General features: G+C 30.7%; 1 protein-coding gene across 1 annotated transcript; it reads right to left on the bottom strand.

Annotated features, from left to right (window-relative positions):
• Positions 1 to 7,870: 7,870 nt before the first annotated feature.
• LOC111030007 (tyrosine 3-monooxygenase) lies at positions 7,871 to 18,349 on the bottom strand. Its single transcript, XM_022309296.1, has 11 exons — positions 17,638 to 18,349; positions 14,219 to 14,330; positions 13,066 to 13,137; positions 12,340 to 12,408; positions 12,200 to 12,247; positions 11,476 to 11,621; positions 11,024 to 11,364; positions 10,590 to 10,922; positions 9,215 to 9,341; positions 8,871 to 9,100; positions 7,871 to 8,646 (listed from the first exon to the last, which is right to left on the bottom strand). The coding sequence occupies exons 1-11, from the start codon at positions 17,701 to 17,703 to the stop codon at positions 8,475 to 8,477; spliced, it is 1,716 nt and encodes a 571-aa protein (XP_022164988.1). The 5' UTR covers positions 17,704 to 18,349; the 3' UTR covers positions 7,871 to 8,474.
• Between the last annotated feature and the right edge of the window lie 4,568 nt (positions 18,350 to 22,917).

Genomic DNA, 22,917 nt, shown 5'->3' with positions numbered 1-22,917 from the left:
ATTTATTTATTTATATTTAATTTATTTATTAATGAGTATTTTTCGAGCCAAACATTTTGGGCTCAGAGCAGTTATTTTTCAACAATATAGTACAAACAAAACATAACACACACAACAACACGTTCTTATCTAAATCTTAAACATTTAATAGGTACCATTATAATTGAATCAATGGTTTTACTTTTAACCTGAAATTAACATTCTGTTAATCGGCGAGAATATAGATTATTAAATATAATAATGTAATTTTGTCGATATAAGTAGATAGGTGTATAGAACGTTTTTGAGACGCGTTTATTAGTTTGGGGGACTTTTTAAGGTATTAGGCTAAGTAATTCAAGACATATAACTAAATAATTAAGTAATTTGTATAACCAAGTAAGTTACTTGAAGTAACATCATGTGGTTTTCTTTTTTTTTTCAAGTAACTGTATAATATATTATAATCCAACAATTTATTATTAGTTTGTACAACCAATTTTTTTATTTAAATTGTTAAAAACTAAGGAGAGTGTGTTTTATACCTATAAATAATGATCACTTTTTTGAAGATTATAACTTATAGTTATTAAAGTAGTAGGGTACCCATGCCGCGGTCCGTGGCCATGCAAGCATACATCCATATAATAAGTATCTACATAAGAGTATAAGACATAACACTAATTAATAATTATACAGGCATAATAGACATGTAATCAAGTTAATAGGTCTATGTATATAGGTAACCCAAATATTTTTGATTGTACAAGCTTATATGATAATGAATAACAAAAATTGTATTTCATAAAGATGAAATAAATTCAAATAATATATTCATGTTATCTCAATATTATCTAAATGTTGATAACGAGTTTGTATAGATGGCATTTACTGATTAGTAATTACCTACTGATTCATAATTATTAATTATTAATGTGCTGGTCTATTTTTTTAAAAATTTTCTTTAAGAAATTATGTTTGATTTGAATTTTTAAATTGTACCTTAAAAATCTTCATAATAGTATTTATTGCATAAATATAAAATATGTGACAGTATCCAAGTGTGATACATCTAGACGAATAACGATCGATTAACGACAAGTAGTGACGACTGACGTTACAGGCAGATCATGAAATCCATGGTTCAAGTGTTTTAAAAATATGGAAAATAGATGATTTCCTATAAACTATGTAGGAATAATACATTCCAATGAGAGTAAGACACGCCACACGCTGTATTGTATATACGACTTAGTTGATTTTTTAATTCAAAGGCTCAAACTAATATATATTTTAAACTGAGGTATAAAAAAATAAAATAGCACGTCCTCAATGTAAAAGAATTTTAAAGAATGTTTTTTGTTTTTAACAAACTAAGAAAGATATCAAAAATATTATAATTTTTACACACGCGTACTGGTGATACTTCCCAGTGCCCGGTTCACGGTATAAAACAAAATATACCCTGTACACAGGGTACATTGGGTATACACATAATATTTACAATTGAGTATGGAAATTATTGTGAACACAACATCAACACCCGCAATGTGACATTAAGTGGATTTGTTTGATAAGTTTAAAAATAAGTAATCTCACTTCTTATTGCTTTTGTTTAAAAATATAATGAGTCCCCCATATTATAATAATGTATGAACGATGGGCGTAGGCCAGTTATAGTTTGACCACTGCGACTGCATAATACAGGGTGTAACAAAAACACCTGCCAAATTAAATAACTTTTGTTCTAATGAATATTTTTAAATATTTTTTTTATGTATTATAGTTTATTGAGCCATGCTACGATTGCACAACGTATAATATAACATTTTTTATTTTTATTTATTAATACTGCAAATAAAATATTTAAAATCTGACTAAAATTTAAAATATAAAATTTGCCGATCTAGTTTTTAGAAAACTTTTGAGTATAAAAACATTTATGTAAGTCAAGTGGTTTATTTGTTATGGTTAGGTTAACTTCTCACTTTCAGTTTAGTGAAAAAATTATATTTCTACGACTATCGAGGTCTAAGAAAAGCATGTTTTTACGGCCGAATTTTGTTGCCCAAACGTGCTTCTGAATTTAAAAAGTAATAATTTTTCAAAATAATATTTGCATTTTAAAAGTAGCCCCTTCCTGTTTAAAAATTCTAATAAAATATTCAACAAAAATGATGAGATTTAAAAAAAAAATGTGAACTTCATGACTTCAATAAATGTTTTTAAAATCAAAATTTTTCTAAAAACCAGATTTACAAATTGGCTATAGAATCTTTCAAAAAAAAAAATGAATATCAGATTTAAATATTTTTATTCTCAGTATAAAAAAATAATAAAATAAATGTCTTACTATACATGTGACTCAAGCGTCTGTAAATGATAATATTTAAAAAATAAAAAATAAAATATTGATTATAGAACAAAAATATCCATATACATGAGTAGGCTAGGTTATTTCATTATTTGCTTTTTAACATCAAATAAACTGTAAGGGCACACGTCCGTGTTTTTACCGTTGCTTAAGGATTGCCACGACTTCAATCGATCCAGATATTGATTCATTACTTTCATAAAAAAAGCAATTTCAAATTTCACATTAAATTAAACTAATGACTTTTAACTTTTTTAAACTAAAACTTTTTTTTTATTTTAAATAAATGTATTTTTTTGTGTACTAATAATTAAATATTAATACTTGTAAAAATATTTCTGCTTATTATTCGTTATTGTAAAATTATAAAAAAATGTACTGTTGTATTATAGATTTATAGAATATAATTTAATCATTAAATTTGAATGTATTATTATTAAAAAAAAGTATGTGGCCCACAACTACTTCTACCTATATGATGTGGCCCAGTCTTCACAAAAAGTTGGACACCCCTGCTATGGACTAACTTATAACTAACTACTAACTATTAATTATTATTACTAAATCGGTTATAACCCTAACTTTTTTAAACTAACCTATTGATTACTAAACCTAACTACCTATGCATATAATATTGTCAAGGGTCGTTTGCAATACACAATTTTCAGTTCTGTGGAATATTTGCCCTCTAAATATTTAACTACATTGCATAATATGTTTTCACATGGTATTAAATAATAATAATATTATATAATCTTATTGTATAACGATATTTGTATTCTTTATTTTTAAACGATGACAGATTCAATCCGACTCCGATTTATGTATATTAACAAATTGGTTAATTATTTGTTTATTTATTTTTCATACACAATAGTTAGTATTTACTATGACGTAATAAGTTATGATAAAAACAAGAACACAATGTATTATATAATAATGAAAGCTATGTATATTGTATATAGCTACAATAATTAATAGTTTTATTTTTCAATTTTCCACTCAAAGAATTTCGAGATATTTTGGGACGAGTATTAACATGTCTATTCAAGTGTGTTAATAGTTAATACAATCTTATAACTTATAAACACAATTATTGTGTATACCTATATGGCTGTATATAATCGAACGTGTTCTGTTCAACGATGAGCCTATAAACACCCTAAATTATACGATAGCTATAGGGACTTGACATTTTGCAATTATCTAATACAGTACATCAGTACCTACTTAAGAAAGGACATTCCAAAGTTCTCATTTTAAATAGGTACACAAGGATTTTGTGATTCACGATATAAATAGAAATTTTTTTAAATATATATATGATGGTTTCCACTGGTTACACAAAATACATTTTTTATTATAACGTATAAAGTATATATACTATAGTATTTAACAAAATTAAGTTAGATAGATTAGATCATCAAAATGTATACGATTCGTACGAACCATGACGGTGAACGGTTCTTTCCATACACAGTATTACTGCAACTGTGTGTTTATATGTAACCTCTAAGATAATCTATTTAAGTTTCCAGGCCCCATTATTTCAAAGTCCAAACTTTTTTACATAATATGTTGTCATTGCAAAACAAAATTTAGGAAAAAATTAAATTTTTTTCAAATTTTCCGTTCTGAGTGGGAATTGAATGTATTGATTTTACAATGAATAAGTGTGTTATTTTTCTGTTCATCACCATTGGGTAGAAAAAATTTATCAGCATCTTTATTTTAGGAAAGTGAATTTAGTTGGTAATTTGGAAGAAAAAATTTCTCGATAGTATCAAAAATGTTAGGAAAAACAAAATTAAGAAAAAATGTGAATTTTTTACCCAAAACCAGTTTTTGATCAAATCTTTTTTGTCTTTTTGTAGTAATATTAGTAACTCAAATATGAATATCCGTAAATAGGTACTTAAAATGTTCACAAAATGTTTAAAAGACAATTTTCCATACGCATGATATTATGATAAAATATCTCTTTTTCAGCTGTAGTATAAAGGCATTTAATATTTTTGTTTTTTTTTTCAATTATTATAATCGATAAATAATTTTTCACTCGGTCAAAAAACTTGAAAATTTTAATTCATATTTCTCATAAGTTGCTTATTATGTACCATATTAAAAAAAAATGTGTGAGTAACACCTCAATAATTGTTATGAGCGTCTGAAGATAGAATTTTTGGACAACATCTCTCATAATCGCAAAAATGTTCACATTTTTATGAGTTAGAAAAATATAAAAATGTTTATTTTAGATTCTGTGCGAAGTTTTGAATGTATTGATCTTACAATGATGTGTGTTTTTTTGTGTGTCTGTCAGCACGGTTTCTTGCAGTAATAGTGCTTCGATTTTCTTCAACAGCAACTTTTCTGGTAGAAAAGTGAATCTTCGCTGAGTGAATTCGAGAGGTCAACATTTAAAATTGAAATTTTTTTACAAAACCAGCGAGTTTTCGAAAAAATTAATTTTGGTTTTTAGTGTAACTCTTAAAAAATGACCGTGGACACATGCAGTTTTCACTGAATATTTGTGTTAGCGTTTTCTATCCACGAGGTTTTCAAAATATTTTGACTTGTGTTGAACTATTTATAGGCATATGAAATTTTCGATTATTATTTGTTTTTTTTTAAACTAATGTCGATAGAAATATTTTCACTCTATCAAAAAACTTGTAAATATAATACAAGGTTCCTCGTAAGTTTTTGTTAGTGCAAATTTAAAAAAAAGTTGAGCTTAAATCCACAATAATTTTAAATGAGCGTTGAAACAATACTACAACATTTCTACAAAATTCGTAAAAGCACGAAAATTAGGAAATCATACTTAGTTAGAAATTCATAAAAATTTTCTTTTTACATCTTAGATTTAAAAATTTAATACAAGACTCCTTAGAAGTTTGTCTACCTTTATAAAATAAAATATTTCTACCGGAAAGTCAAATTAAATTTTTATAAGCGTTAGTAGTTGAAATTTTTACAACTTTGGATATTCACTCAATTTCTCTTGTAGCAATTTTCATACTTTGTTGTAATTCAAAAACAAATTACTGTAGACACTCGCAATTTACACCATATGTTTATTTTATCAATTCATATATTTGATAATTTTTTTTAAATATTTTGACTCGTTTTAAGCTGTTGATGGACACTTACAGTTTTCATTTTTATCTATAAATGTCAATAAAATTTCATTGGTTTTGGTTAAAATTCGTGGAAATTTAGTACAAGACTCTTGATATATTGTTACAATAGCAGATGAAAAATATTAAAAATACATAGGCACGATTTTTTTTGTAAGCATTTCGAAGTTGGAAATTTAAAATAAGGTCCCACTTAAGCAGTTTTTACCGTGACTAAAAACTATATAAGTAAAAGTTATTTTTTACAGATATTTTGATTTCAAATTTGGAAAAAATTACATATTAACACAAAAATAACGTTTATCATTTTGTTGTAATTCGGTTGCAAAACAGCCCAATTTTACATATGTACTCGTATATTTAACATTTTTCCAGCATCACTGATAATTTATGAATAATATTAATTCAATCTAACGGCTACCTTATTAATAATAAGTACCTAATAACAATATAAAATATCCTAGACTGACATACCGTCCCCGCTCAGAATCGTTTTTCGTTTACAATGATATTATATCATTGAATTCAAATTTAATATCGTCCATTACAGCGTCCTCTTAGACACCTAATGTACAGCATAGCGACATTCACTTACCCTCTTTTTTATATTTAAGATTTGATATGTAATTCAAGATTCCTTATACGTTTTTCTACCTTAAACAAAAAAAAATGTACTACGATATATTGTATATAATTAAACTCAAATTTAGCATATCAATTATAGTGAATAGTGATCCTACAGGCTACAATACAGCAGTTTGGTTCCTACTTGCCTGCCTTTTTTTATTCTTTATAACCTTCTTAGATTTTATATTTTTGAATAACAAAATAAAGGTATGTAATTTTTAGTATTCTGAAACAAAATATTGTATAGTATAGTGTATTGCAATTCAAAAAAATTGAATTTCAAACAAAAAATAAATTTGTTTTATTATAAATGGTATAGAAAATAAGTGGAGTATGTAGTGACTAGTGGCACATTGGTATACCCCGCGGCCCGCAAAATATTGGTCCACTATACTTGTCCGATTTCTAAACTCTAAAGACTTCAGCTTAATAATAATAATGTAATAAACGACTCATTCAATTTTTTTTGTTATGTTTTGAAGTAGGTAATTAATATAATTATAGCTAGAATTGCGATGGTTCATGAATGTGATTTCAAATCTGTGGATTTTTGCATAAACTAATAACAATTATTACATACTAATACACGTGTAGGTACTGCAGGTTTGTGATTTTACAGTTTTCGGTGTACTTATAGAAAAAGTACTCGGCTGTCTAATATCATTTGTACCTATATTGTTGTCAAATTCATCTAAAATGTGTATATAATATTATAGGTGATGGGTCTTCCCTTCTACATCATGTTTCATGGTAATAATAATATTTATCAAGTTAATTCTGGTAGAATAACAATATTTGCGATTTCCTTAGATTTTTGTTTAGTGTAGATCGTGTGATTATTATTGCAGTCGATATATCGATATCTGTTGACTAATAGACTAGTTATGTTTAATTATATTCTGTCAGTAAGAAAGATTTTCTTTTGTATTATTATAAATAAAATAAAATTGTGATTTATATGTACCTATACCTATACACATTATGTGCAATTCACTTTGAGCAATAAAACAATGAAATAAAATAATAATAGTAATAAACACGTAGTGATTGTTCAAATAAAACACAACAGATATAGCCTTGAAATGGAAGATAAACAAAAACAAATTTAATAAAAAAAGCTATTTTTCATAATTAACACTGATTTCGAGCATATTATAACACGCTATAATAATTTTATTATTGTTGTTATTGTTGTTAATAAAGGTCATTATTTAATACATATTTTTTTTTTTTTTTGAAAAAAAATTATATTATTCTATATTATACAACTAATTAATGTGGCTTAGCTGTTGCATAATTTCTAATCGAATGTTTTTGTATTCAATTTGCTTGTAGGCTACAGTTTAAGTACTTTGTTTATTTAAATCACATGTAATATTTTATTCTCACATAACTGTTAAGAAATTGGGGACATCAATTTCACCATTTGTATATAGTAAATAGAACATGATAGGAGCATTAAAATACACAACACAACAATTTGTTTAATAATTATTCGTATATTATAATATAATATTTGATTTTTTATGAACAGTTTTTACTTATCTTGGTAGATAAGAGAAATGACAATAGTTGATTTTCTTTATTTTTTTGTAGTTTTAACATATCACTAAACAGCTTTAGAAGCTGAATAGTTTTATAATTTAAACTAAAATCATAAAAGAAAATACTTAATAACTAAAACTAACATAAAATAATCTTGAACATATAACCTATAGAATATATTGAAGAAACATAAACTTGGTTCTATATTAAACAAAAAAAATACGATTCTACGCCAAAGACACACGACGGTGTCTCACAAAATATATTAATAATAATACTTTAAATAGAAATAAATAAGAAAATACATATTTATAGACTATATATAATAATATGATAAGTATATATTAAATTTGGTTTAATGCTAAATAAACATTATTAGGAAGAGTAGATGATTTAAAGTTGCCAAATCAAGTCGATGTAAAGGTTTACAATATTTTCGATATTCAACTACAATAATTATTCGTGAGTACTTTAAAATATGATATATTACACGCACACATAACTAGGGGTTATGAATGTGCGGTATCTATTAATTAAAGTGTATGAAGCATGAGCAAAATGTAATAAATAAAAATAAAAATATTATTTCCGAGAGATCTTGCCGGTAGAAAAAAACAAAAAGTTGTCCCATCGTCACCGGTGACTAGAAACACGCCGAAGACATACAATAATATTATAAACTATATATATATAAATTATATGTAAATAAATATATAGGTAATAGATAAGTATCACATTTTTTTTTTGTGGAAAAAAATGAATAAATGGTATATATATTTGCATGCGTTCGGGAGAATTTAGTCATTTTAACCGGATCTCATTTTCAACTTGTTTAGTGCAGTGTTTAGATGCAACATTTCCAAGTTCAATTGTGTCATGAGATTGTTGAGTTGTTCAACTGAGTCTAGGATTTCTGCTCTCTGGGTGTGTGGGTTATAACGGACTTCGAATGGTCGTGACATGGACGAAACCCATTTCCTGTAAACATCGAAATCAATTTCCGGTAAATATCATGCTTCTAAATCATCGTCGTTTACACTACTGCACTACTGCAGTGTAATAATTATGTGGCTATTTGAGTATAGTTTAATCGATAAATAATAACTAATAAAACTATAGTATCAGTATATTTATATTGTTTTTGGTCTGCACAATATATATATATATATAGGTGCCGGAATATTACATCGAATACTATTTACCTGAATTTGTCCTTGGCGTCTTCGAAGCTTTCAGCGACGAAATAAATTGGCTGGTATTCTTGATCTTGGTACGGTTGGACGGCTGTGATTGATGGTTCGAATGGTCGAAGTTCGGGTTTTCCAGAAACAGCGTGCAAAAGTTCACCGTAAGCGGATAGTAGTCCTGCGCCGTAGGCCTTCACCTCTCCTTGTTCCTTGCAGAGACCGAACTCGATCGTGAACCAGTACACCTGTAAATATTGAAACGAAAGGTAATGAGTATATTATATAGCAGTGATTATACAATTGTGGCATTGAATAACGCATGTAAGCCGTAAGGGTTAATCTATATCTGCAATACTTACAGTTGACAGTTTTTCGATTTCTTCATCAGAAGCTCCAAGAGACGCTAAACCGAGTTCTTGTGAAAACTGAGCGAAACTCGGATCGGCCAATAAAGGCATGTGTCCGAGGACTTCGTGGATGTAATCCCTGTAAATAAGTGACGTTCATTAGACTTTTTTCTCAGACTCGAAAAGGTACAATTTTATTTATTTATTCTGTTATTAGGTTCGATACCTCTTTAAATAACTCTGTCATCAATTTACAAGATTTGATGATTTTATATAAAACGGTTTTATCGAGTTTGTATATACCTTTTGTACATGAAAATGACTGAGTAATTAATTATTAACACTATATTATAATATGTAATTTTGTCGAAAGAGCTTTGTTTAACCGAATTAAAGTGAACTTAAATATTGCATAACCGGTATAGTCGCTATAGATCTGTAAAAGCAATTTTGTCATAGTTGTACTTAATTGAATCACGGGCCACTTTATACATCATCGAAGTATAATGGACTTAGGAATGTTCGTACAAAAGGTTTATTTCCCCATACATAATAGCACAATATTGTAACGCGAACGGAAATTGTCTCTATCCGTGTCCCGTGACATAATCGGCTTGTCGACTTTATTATTCAATTTGTTTCAAAGAGATTTATACGTAATTCGATATTGAGTACAAATATATTTAGATACGTAGATAAATGATTTTTAAGTGTACCTACATTTAATTTCACATTACTTTTCGATTTAGTTTGATATGTATTATTACTATTATTACAAATAAAACGGATTGAGAATATAATAATAGGTATAATGTATGCAATCTTGTTAAAATGTATCATTAATTGTCACTGAATAATAATCGCCTTTTAGTTCCTATAATATTATTGAAAAATCAACCATAATAGTTACCTACACATCGAAAAGAAAAAAAACGACGTTCTTCATTTCACAATAACGGTGATTAGAATAAAGTTTCTAAATGTAATCAATTAAAAATAATGAAACAAATAGGTAACGACAAATTAATGGTAGTGTACAAAATATCACAATAAGTGCTCCGGGACTTTTGTGCATTCAAATTGCCTATACCGCTTGCCTGGTAATGGTATACCGATATTCAATAGCAATTATATATATGATAATATTGCATACTAGTAAAAATTGTTTTTGAATTTGATTTCTTAGTATTATTTACTAAAATAAATCAGGATATCATTTTTTTAAATGCTTAATGCAGTGTTAACGGCCATGCTTATACGCATATATCATTAAAACGTAACATTTATACAATATCATACATATATATGATATATAAATACTTATTACTATGATTTACTTTTTAAAAAAATAATTATTTTTGACATGTTTGGAGGAAAAGTTACTTACGGTTCAGGTGTGTGGAATGGCGATGTGCTGTGACGAATGTACTGCGTGCTTTGGAATACACGGAACGCGAGGCTGGCGAGGAAGTCACGGGCCGTCAACAAACCAGCCGCTGGCCGGAGAGTGAATCCTGTGTTCTTTTTCAAGAATTCGTTCATATCCTTAAGTTGCGGGATCTTGTCTGCTGTGAATATGTTGTCGTCCTGCAGCATCTTGAAAGCGTTCCTATATTCCATGCAGAAGTGCTTCGGCATCAGGTCCAACACGTTGTTGAAAACTGCGGTCCATGTACCAATTTCGTCAGCAGTGTATTCGATAACTGGGATCAAGTCACCACTGTAAATGAAAAACCATGACATGAATTTTGTGGAAAAAAATCGGAATACAACAATAACCTCAAATAAAACAAATGTGAATCCAAGTTCTATAATACGTACAATTTATATTCGAAAGCAATGTTGGCGATTTCCTTCCTGCGGGAGCGGTAAACTTTGTCGGAGAATCCGGGGTGGTTCATGTCCAATTCCGGTTCGTATTTAGTCATCAAGTGGTTGCAGTTGTCCAAGTCACGGGCGTGTCTCGGGAACCACGGGTTCTTGACGTTGATGTTGTCTTCGGCTAGAATCGTAATGCTTGCCAATGTAGAGCTTTGTCTGAGTATCTTCATTAATGCTAATAGATCTTTTCTTGTCATATCCACTTTGGCCAAAATGTCAAATTGAACGCCTTGTTCCTTAGACGGCCTTGATTCCAAATGGACGACATTGCCTTTTCCGTTCTAAAAAAGTCATAAAATCGTTATAGCATCATATATATATATAAGACACACGAGTGACAAAAATCGTAAATTATCACAAATGGAATTCAACCGTTTTCCTAGTAAACTTACTTCGATTACTTTCAATACCCGAGCGAGTGAATTGATACCTTCGCGCAGACGCAATACCAGAGTAGCCCTTTGTACAGCCATCTCCGCATCTTTGTCTTGGCTTGCTGCCTTCTCCAATAGCACCTCTTCTTCGGTAAGTCCGGCATCTGTGGGTACAAACGCCCGACGGCAATGTAATTAAAATCTCTGTACGGCGGAAATGCGATAATACAATTCCAGAATCATAAGGGACGGTGAGTGGGCGGCAGACCGCGCAATTTCCTGAATGGCAAAGTGGCGCCGTTCCGGTTCTTTAGCTGCCCACTCTACTGTGTAATCGGTACTTATTTCGTCGGCATAAGTGATTTGGAGTGTCAAAGAAAAAATTGATAAAGCTGCCGTGACTTTACGCCATTTTGAAAAAAAGGTTGGAATGATAAAGTGGATAAAATAAAGAAAAAATTGGAATATAAAATAAAATAAAAATATGTGAATGCAAAAATATTTTATGGCATAAACGAGTTAAACGGTTTTAAGCTATCAGAAAAAACTCCATATAAAAAATATCTATATAAAAACTTTATAATCAGTAAGACAATACAGTATGAAAGTTCGATATTTTTTAAACTAAAATTAATAGTCTATTCAAAAAATAGAAATGTTATGTTTGTTTGTTTACGTGGAAATAATACACTTTGGAACTACCTAAAAAATGATTTAATAAACATTGTTACAAAATATTTACCTGAGTCATTGTCGGACGATGGTTCAGATGATTCGGATGATTCTACGTCTAATCAACATAAGCCAAATAAAAATAATAAATACATCATCGCAAACATACAAAACTTCAAATAATAATAAGCGCTTAGTCAAATAAATTACCGTTTTCATGATCGTGTTCAATAGATTTTCCTTCAGATTCAAAAACTTGATCGTCGTATTGATCGTTAACTAATAAAATAATATTCATAATAAAAATCAAATTATAAACAAAAGTCCATGCAACTAAAAACTAAAAAGCGAAAAATAATATTTTGTCTTATTTAGAATCTTTATTGTTTTTTCAACATTTCAGAGAACGGATCTAAATATTATACTTTTTTATTCACTACAAACTAAGTCATCATTTTTCGTATGGTTGTAATAAATGTGTATGTATTGATTAGGAAAACTGTAGTGCCTAATTCAAATTTATTTTAAATATAAGAACATTTAAATTGAAATTAACTAGACGATTTCCTCCAAATATTATATTAAAAACTGGTTTTAAATATTATTGTTGTATTTTGTATTGTATTTACAACGATGGCAATTGCACAATAGTTAATAACTTGACAATATAAATTAGTATTATAATATTGCAATGTTACAATTATATAATGAATTTATGAAGAGTGGTTTTGTTGGAATGTAGAAATAACGACGATGCACTTGGCAACAAAATATAAAAAACCTTTTCTAGTAAATTTAGAGTTTTGTGTGTAAAAGGATCGAAAAAATAATTAATATTTAAAAAATGAACTACGCCGATAACGCCGCTGTCATCGAAGAAAAAAATGCAAAACGAATGAAATAACAGAAAAAAATAAAAGCATGACTTTCACTTACTTTGATCAAGATGTTGACGTTGAAGTTGACTGGCGAAATGCGCTACGGCTGCGTCGGTCGCTAAAGAAGCGTCTAAAAGCCATAAACAACACATTGTAGCCATTTTATCATCAGATACGTACATGATGGGTATAAAATATAAAAATAAATAATAAACTACAAGCGACAAACGATGATATAAAAAATAAATAATATTATGAAAACTAAAAAATTAAAATTAAAAGAAAATTATCGCGATACAAAAATGGATAATGAGTACAATTATTTATTAACAACGGCAAAATGATTAAAATAATAATATAATTTAAGTCGAGACGAAAACGAAGAAAACGAGTGGTCGTCGTCGTCAGGACGAATGTCCGGTCCGTCCGGCTATATCATATATTATATTATGCAGAACCGCGATGTGCGTCGGCGACGAAATGGAATCGCGTTCCGCTCTACGTTTCCGAGATTCCGGTGGAAGAAGCGATGGGCCGAGTGACCCTTAAACAATGTCAACTACAATTCGACACGTACGTAATAACGTCATCGTACACACGTTTTACTACACGGCGGTTGCGGCACGGACGTATATTTTTACGATCGTTATAATTTATCATTTATAATATACGACTGTTGTTATTATTTTTTTTTTCTCGCCGCGTATCGTTTTAAATATAATGTAATAACGTGATTTATTTTATGTATTATGTATAAATTATGGGACGTGGACGATTCGCAAACGTAAGCCAATGTTTCGTCACCGGAATTATGGGGAATTGGCGATTCGGAAACGGCCAAACGGGTATATACGGCTTAGACCCCATTGCCATCTCGGTCGTTATGTATTACGATTGTGCAGCGACGGCGTCGTTGATCTTGAGCGTCGGAAACGGTCTCCAAGGCCGTGGTGTACATAGTATATTATTGTGTATAAATATAACTCACATTAGCACGGCGGGGAACCTGTTCAGCGACCGGATAATCGGAAAACGGAAACGCCGAGCGCGTAATAATAATAATTAATTTTTGTCCGGTTTAGTATAATTATTCGCTGGTGTATTTTTTATTTTTTTATTCAGGTTTTCAGCTGGTTTTAATTTCGTTGTCATTCGTCCTCTATACCCGACCCAACCCCATCAGTATCCCGAGCATGCAGTCGTCTACTCACCGTTCGCTAATTGCCGGGCTTCCTCCAACACGGACTGTTTGGTCTGCTTCACGACGATCGTCTCAAATCTGGCGTCGTCTACGAGAGAACGTCTCCTCGCTGGATATCCGTTCTGAAATCATTGCATATTTCGTTCGTTAAAAATTTAAATAATAAAAAATTTTTTCGAGTGATACGTCACGATCACTACAAAAAAAAACCTGTGCCTACCTATGTCGCATTGTCGCTACTAACTGTGTTAAATAACCATGTCAATTACATATTATAAACATGTCAATAATATTATTCTTGTACTGCCGTACTCCAGGGATGGGACAACAATACTATTATGTACAACACAGGGTTTACCGTTTTCACAGCTAACCGTTTTTTATTCACTCTCAAAGTCGTGTTTGTAATTATTTTTATCATATGCATATTATTGTTAATGCGTGTATTGTATTGGAATTACCTTGAAAACTTCCCAGGAGGAGAATTTATACGTATAATAAAATATTATTATTATAATATGCGTATTATCGAAAAATCAGTTATGTATTAAAAAGAGAAAAACAAACAAAAAACAAAAAATAGGAAAATATCATATAAATAATCGAGTACGAGAGAACTCGATAACAATAGTTTATATAATATATATGAATATTGTGCATTTACGAACACGCGGCGCGGCGCGGTGATGTGTAGTTGACGTATCTGATGACGTGGATTAATAATAATTACCTACTCGGTGTCAGATTTTAATTCGAAAACCGTGTCAAAAACACTAAACAGAAAGAGAGTGAGAGAGAGTGAGAGACATACATTATATATATATGTAGAAAGAGAGAATCAGTTGCCGACCCGTGTTGGCTTGCAGAGGTTGAAAAAAAATTTGGCATTATTATTTTGCCATTGTCGTGTATAAAAATAAGTAAATAGTTTTTTTTTGATTTGGGGCAATGATTATATATATATATATATATATTATTATCGTCCGCATTTTCTTTTGGTCACGTATATAATGGACCGTATAAAAAACACATGAAACGAAAATATAAACAAGTGTGAAGTGAGGGGTAAATCCGGAAAAATTGTTATTCTTGACACACGTCATTTCACACTGCGGCTTATAGGACTTTTCACTCAGTGAGTGTACACCGTGTGCGATTTTTTTTCGTTGGAATTTAAAATGAGATTTTTTTTAAAAGAAAAATTTCTAATCATAGAACACTAGGAATGCGTGATAGTTGCAAATCGTTATGATCTAGACCACGAGTTATGCCAGTAAAAGTTTACGCTCAAGCTTGTAAAAGGCCATCGAAATAGTATCATTATTATATACCTAGCTATTCGGCCTCGGAACTCCGCGTGCGGCTGCGGCGGTATCTTGATTTTCACAGAGCCATTACACGCCGCCCTTGTCTCTTATTTACAGAGAATATAAGAACGAGAGAGTATAGTTTATACAAAAGGTTTTGGGTCAATGACGTAGCGCTTTTAGATGCAAGTGAAAACGTCTTTTTAGTTAATGAAATTAAGTGAAAAAAAACGAAGAAAAAAAACCTAACTTAAAATTAGAATTAACTAGACAAAATAATAATTAATTTAATATACCTAATATTAATTGGCTAAATAAATGCACGGTTGTTTCTTTTAATTGTTTTCTCGTTATTCGCCATCTCCGATAAGTATAAAGACGTCGCGATCATCGAGATTATAATGTTATACACATCACATATACCAGCACATATATATATATATATTTTAATAATAATAATATCATTAAACCTATGCGGTTCGCCTTGACCTAGCTGATGCACTATTATATCGTAGGCAAAACAAGGGCGTCCCGTTACCGGTTGGATGTTATCGTACGGAAGGACGTTGATACTATTATTATGATTATTATTATGTGGCGTTTCCCCTTGTGAACTCGCAATGTGACGACTCGGAGTCTCGGACCGATAGTATTAACTAATAATAGATGTTTTTTAGACTTCTGATGTCTGTGGAAAATAATTTAAAGAAAAATTCGAATAAGAAAAACATATTCTCTAGAGTACGACATATTATAAAAATAATTTGCTACACTATAATAAAATCGGAAAAAAAATGAAAAGGTTTTCCACGTGCATTTGCACGGCCTGTTAATGAACGAAGGAAGTGAAAATAATATTGCATCTAGGTACATGACATAATACAAATAATAGTTATAAATTGATGGGTGGCTTATTGGTCACGTCTGTCGGTCACTTTTAATTTATTAAATTAATCTTTGACGGAGTGTAGCGTAAACGTCTGTTAAATCTCGCAACACGAAAATAATATAATCGTTTGGTGCCATATTATGAATAATAGGTACACTGTGAGTACGTATAGTATTTTAAATCAAAAATTCAATTTTTTTTTAAACTACGTTCGTGCATGAAGTGAAATTTATGTACACGCACAGGACACTGCAAATACTGCAAGCGGGATTATAAATATGGATTTCAAAAATATTACACAGAATTTTTGATATAGATCAAATGGAATCATCCGGAAACGAACAAAATCCAAGGCCCCTTCCGCTGTCGACAAGGTTGAAAAGGAGAGGTTTATTTTTCTCTCGAGTGGAGAATGTATTAATGCGTTCTCTATGTTTTATATACTATAAATTATAAATTTAAAAATAATCAAAATATTTTAAATCTTAATAATTAAGACGACCTTCAAAAAACTCCAAGATTGAAAAATTATATTTCCCAATAATATTAATCATAGTATATAATATAATTGCACAACAAAACGTTTAAGGATAAACGTGTCTGGGTGACTTGGATGGTGGAACGTAAAGTGTCGAATATTACTCGATATATAGTGAATAAACGGACACGAGAACATTGTTTGCATACACAAAACGCCGTCTTATGGTATGTAACAATACTATTATTATCGAACTGATTTAAATATCGGAATTTCAGAGTGAAACAACATATTCATGTTATTAATAAGAATATATTTGAATAATTAAAGAATTTTTTTATTCGTTATCTGAGTGTTAACTGATGGGTTTGTTACTAAAATTTAAAAAAAATTATCTGTTGATTTTACTTTATTAATTTTATTTATCAAGGCCCATGTACACAACTAGTCTAGAATAGTTTAAAACCGGTATAATATTAAAATAAATTGTTTTGTCACATATTCTTATTGAATACACTTGGCGATGATTTCCGTACCAAAAAAAAACCATAATATATAAGATACTAGAAGATTTTTGAGAATAATTTATTCAGACATTCAAAATTGTGGTTGTTGATATAATAAACCCGGCATTTACGTTTATGATACTATTAGGTAGATACTATTATTATTATTTTTTTTGAAAACAAGGAAATGCAGAACCTGTTTGCATTCACAGTCTACAGGAAAAATAGTTACAAAACAGCGGTTATTACCTCGATGCTATATGACTTGTTGATGGCGAACATCTCTCGGCTCTTCTGGGCTGCTGCTACTGCCATTGTATCTGATTGCGGTTTCTTGGCGTTGACTCTACCGAAACTGTGTAGCAAAATGCCGTAAGCTCCAAACTCCAGTGTAAATGATCACCAAGAAATATCGCGGCGCGCGACGAAATCGATTTTATCGGCGGATAAAAGAAAAATAACAATTACGGTCAAAGCTAATGTCACGGTTTGATCGCGGGTCGACAACTCGTCTAGTTTCGTTTATGTGGTTTTTAATAACTCTGCGGCGGACGAGAGTTACAAAATAGCCTTCTTGTGGGTCGTTTCTGACGGATCGGAAACGGTTTTCACGGGCTACTAGATTTCCTCTCGAAATCGACAACAGACGGAAACGGTTTGTATATTTAGTACACGACTCTGCGCTGGCTGGCAACTATTACGTATACGACGACAAATGCGTGCGTATAATAACGATGATGGCAGGTGCGTGGTATATACCTTGTTCCGGTTTAGGACTTCTCGGATTTTGCGCTGACGGAAAATCGGAAAAACTGAACGTGGATGGTGCAGTAGAATAAGTCCTCTATTTGTCGCTATATGTGCTGAGAACCCGAAACAATTACGAGTATATTTACGTCGACCGGCGGATGAGAACGCGCGTCACACGTGCACTCGGATGCGAATGAAAAGACAACCCCGTGTTGGTGTTCGGCTCCTTATATAAAGGGACATCGGCCGAGCGCGCGCGTCGAGAGTCCGCTCCCCTCCCCCCGGACCGACAGACGTCGACCGCCCACCGACCGCCGCGGCACATGACGCGACACGCACGCACGCCGCCCGATGGGAATTTCCACGGCGCCCCCCCTACCCGCCCGCCGACGATTTCCATGACACTGCAGCCGCCGCCCCACCGCCCGTCGCCACCGTCGTCGCCGCCACACCCTGCGCGTTGCTGCTGGATAACCTTATGGCTGCCGTCATCGCCGTCACCGCCGTCACCGCCGACGATCGGACCGCGATGACATGCTGCACGGCACACGAACGGGCCGAACGTCGCGCGGCTTTTCTTACTGACGCGCGCGCATTACTCGACAGTTATAATATTATTATTATGTATTATTAATTATAATATTATTATATCTCCAGTACACGCCGCGACGTGATTTATTTACGATATTGTTATTGTTGTTGTTGTTGTCGTTGCGTGTGAACAATGCGATTGTAACAGACACACATCACCATGATACATATATATTATATACATACATGTTACACATATATATATATATCACACGGGTAATAATAATAAATTATAATTATAAACATTATGTATTTTCGTGCGTATATTATAATTATTATTATTATTATTATTATTATTACGAGACTGCCGTGTCATCGTCGATTTTATTGTCGTCAAGTTCGCGGTAATCGATGCACGCCAATACGTTAATAATAATAATAATACAGTATTATTAGTTATTACTTATTAGTTATTACCATTATTATTATTTAATATTATTCCGTCGTTACTCGTCGACCGCGACGTTCCACGCGCGAGATCACCGTTCTCTCGCCGCCGTCGCGTGAAACCCAATATTGTTCGGTATACGTTATTCGTTTTTTATGTTTTTTTCTCGCGATTATAGTAATAATGTAAACATCGAGTTATTGCAATTATTCATTAGTCGTATAATAATATAGGTACGACGAAATTGATTTTGGATAATTATTTTAAATATGTAGGTAGCTATTTTTATACGTTTAAGGCATATCTCAATATCCGTACATAGTTGTACAGTATGATAATTATAGTCATTAACATCATCATCATCACTGTTGTTGTTGATGTTATTATAATTGGGAATAGTGCGCATACAGGCATACTAGCTACATCTCGACGACGTGCCCTAAATGTTATCATAAACGAAACGGGCAAAGGTGTAAAAATTAGACATCATTTGCGCCAAAACCAGCCAATCTTAAGTAAAATTATAATCGTGATGATAAAATAATGGATAGATACCTAATATAAATAAAAATAAATGATCATAATAATATAGTATATGTTTATATACTTTTTATAAAGAAGAATTCAGAATTCATAAATAAGTATGTTTTCCCTTTGATATTTTAATAAGATATCATCAATACATTTTTATACTAACAGGAGCTGAGTAAGGAGCACACAATCTGTCTTTTAAATTTTGACGATTTAGCTACATATTTTGTAATTTTTATGATATTATCGTTATCCGAAATAACCCGAATTTCTGAAATATATGTACTAGAATCAATGAATATCACTAAGATGTGACCACTAGCATTTGCCTTTATGTATCTATATTTTTGTTCATTAAATAATATGCATGAAATGCGTACATTTTCCGGGATAGTTTACGCGAAATGCGAATGCTTACTAAGTACATAGATATCAACAATATGATGATAACCTAACCTGGTATAATTTATAACACGAAAAGTCGAAAACTCTGATGCTCTATCATTATTAGATATTAGATAATACATTTGTCAAGTATGGGATTTTGGTGCTTTTGAACGATACGTTTGATTTTTTGCTTATCTTGTTTTGACGCTTATGTCTTCCACAGAATGAAAGCGTCTAGTGACTGGTAGGCCATACTACTAGATACCTACTATAGTTGCCTCTTAATTGGTTTGCAATAAATGTATAAGTAGTTTCCAGCACAAGCATCAAACTTTTGAAATAGAACCTAGCAAAGTATCAACCATATAGGATAAAATATTTTTGTTTTATGTTTTGATGACTGATGAGTGACTACAATAAATTATTATTACAATCATTAATGATTTAAAAATTGAATAAATTTGTCTATTTTTATTTTTTATTTACTTTTTATTAAAATAATTTTTAATAGTTGTTTATTATTTGTAAAGAAAATACTTATCTAAAAAAAAAATTTCTTCAACAATAACATTATTCTCAATAATTGTATTATTCATTTATTTTTGGTCACATACTTAAGTCCAAATACAAAATAGAGGTGCTGTTATTAGAAGATAGAAATTACAAAATAATTATGTTGTCTTCCGAGTCTTAATAGGTAGTAAAATAAATACCTATAACACTAATATTTATCATTATTACGTTCTATGTATTAATTTATATTAGGGATGTTAAATAAATGCCACTGTAAACTGTAATTTTATGTATTAATTTATTTACGTGGTATATTTTAGTGAAGTTTATGCACCATTAGGTGCTTAATTCTATATACTGGAGGCAACTAGTGTCAACATGTTTGGGAGGTAATTCGTATTTAATTGTGGACTAGCAGATCATCGGAGGCAGTTATAGTGTGTATTTACCTTTTTATTAACGACGAGGATGAGAGGCAATATTTTGATATGCACCGGTTAGGTAGGTAATAAAAAACCTACTACCAGCTACCAACTTACTTGCTATTAAAAACAAGCTGTGATTTACAGATGAATGATGATACTAAATTATATAGCTGTTTTATAATATATTATATCCTACGTCATACCCATAAATATATATATTATAATAAGTACTGGGTATAGAATTTATTAATTCATTAGTTTACGGAAAATCAATGTGAAAATCCAACACCGGATATAATATTTTTATTATTATTTCGACGGGACCACGGAGGTTCTGTTTTTGAAATTGTATAATGTTTAAAAAAAGATGTATCTACATATTTTTTCGTGTGATATAATAGAGTTACATAATGTGTCAATGAATTTTAATGAATTTTAATTATATTGCGTAAGCCTATGCATAATATATATATGTAGGTACGCATACGTATAATGGCTAATGTTTATTAAACGATTATTTCCTGATGTTATGGAAAAGTATCATCTTTATCTTTGTGATTTGTTTATAATATTTTGTGTACCCATTTTAAAACATACCAATTTGGCAAACAACCTAACCTAACCTATCAAGGTCTGAGACATATACCTATAGATGTTCACTCTTTATGTATGTATAGTGTACGGTGTACACGTTTCAGATTCAAAGCATATAATAACAAACATATAAATTTTATTTTTTATTGTTTTCTGCGATCCCAAGACCTTCTAGGTATAGATTTGGAGCTGTATAAACAGGGGTAGGTGGCACTGCAAAAGTCGTCTTTGAGTCCTAGAAAATTAAGAAATCGAATCGGAACATAATTTATTTTGGTTATTTTGTTGTTTTTCAAAAATCTTAGTCACATTTTATCAGAGACTTTCACGCTAATGCCACTTAATATTTTCACTTATTATTTATCTACCTAGGTATATATATTAGTAGTTTATATTTTGATAGACGCGTGTTATAATTTTTATGGAACATTGATCGTGCCTCTACTGTTTGACATGTAAAACTATAAGTTTAGAAAATCATCTGTATAATGGATAATATGATTGTTTTGTCAGCATTTTGTTATGCATTTTGAAAAACTGAAAATTTAACACAGCAGGGTCGTTCCAATGACAATATTTAAACGTTGAACTAAATTAAAAATTATTAATTACTTTTAATAAAACGTGTAGTGATCTGTATAAAATACTCGCCGTCTTATAACAGGCACAAGGTTAGGTCGAGCACTTCGTTATGTTTTCTCGTATTGTAACTATTTACTGTCAGTTGTCACTCATATATGCAGCTATTAAAGTATAACGTACGTATAAATCAAATCCCCTTTACAGAAATGGATTTCGATCGCGATGACCATTTCTTTCTGCAAACTCATTGTATAATAAAATAAAAGTAAATGGGCTAGTAGTATTCTGTTCTTACACATTTTTTTCTTTATTAGATTTGTTCGTTCAGTGAACAATTAATCTTATGATTTGCAGTACTCGTACATAATAGCCGTGTTGCCTGTGTACATCGGGCATCTGCTGATGGAAATGTTCTTACAATGTTATTAAAATATATGAAATCAAATATTCTAATTAAATAGTATATTTCAGTTTCATATGAAAATAAGAATAATCTTCAGTGAATGAATAAGCAGAAGAAGAATAATAGCTATTATTACAGAACTTGCATGTTAAATTATTATTACGATATCACTGATTGGCATTAGTTCTGTAAGCTATATAGGCACTAAATTGTTGAATGTCGTGTTAATCGATGTATATTCTTCTGGTATGTTAATTGTTTTAACGTAATATAATATTAATTAATTGCACTTCTGATTCATTTGTTAATATAAAATATCGTTTTGTATTACTATAATAATGTAATATTATTGTCTTATTTTTATA

Source organism: Myzus persicae, unplaced genomic scaffold, assembly GCF_001856785.1.
Source record: "Myzus persicae strain clone G006 unplaced genomic scaffold, MPER_G0061.0, whole genome shotgun sequence".
NCBI classification, from domain to species: domain Eukaryota; kingdom Metazoa; phylum Arthropoda; class Insecta; order Hemiptera; family Aphididae; genus Myzus; species Myzus persicae.
This window is presented reverse-complemented; position numbering and strand designations above follow the sequence as displayed.

Bases quoted from the DNA above. Each gene is read 5' to 3' on its own strand.
- LOC111030007 (XM_022309296.1), bottom strand. From the start codon at position 17,703: ATGGCAGTAGCAGCAGCCCAGAAGAGCCGAGAGATGTTCGCCATCAAC. The intron at 12,248-12,339 runs GTAATTTATTTG...TATGTTGATTAG, and splicing joins TGAACACGATCATGAAAACG to ACGTAGAATCATCCGAATCA. The intron at 9,342-10,589 runs GTAAGTAACTTT...ACTTATTTACAG, and splicing joins CCATTCCACACACCTGAACC to GGATTACATCCACGAAGTCC.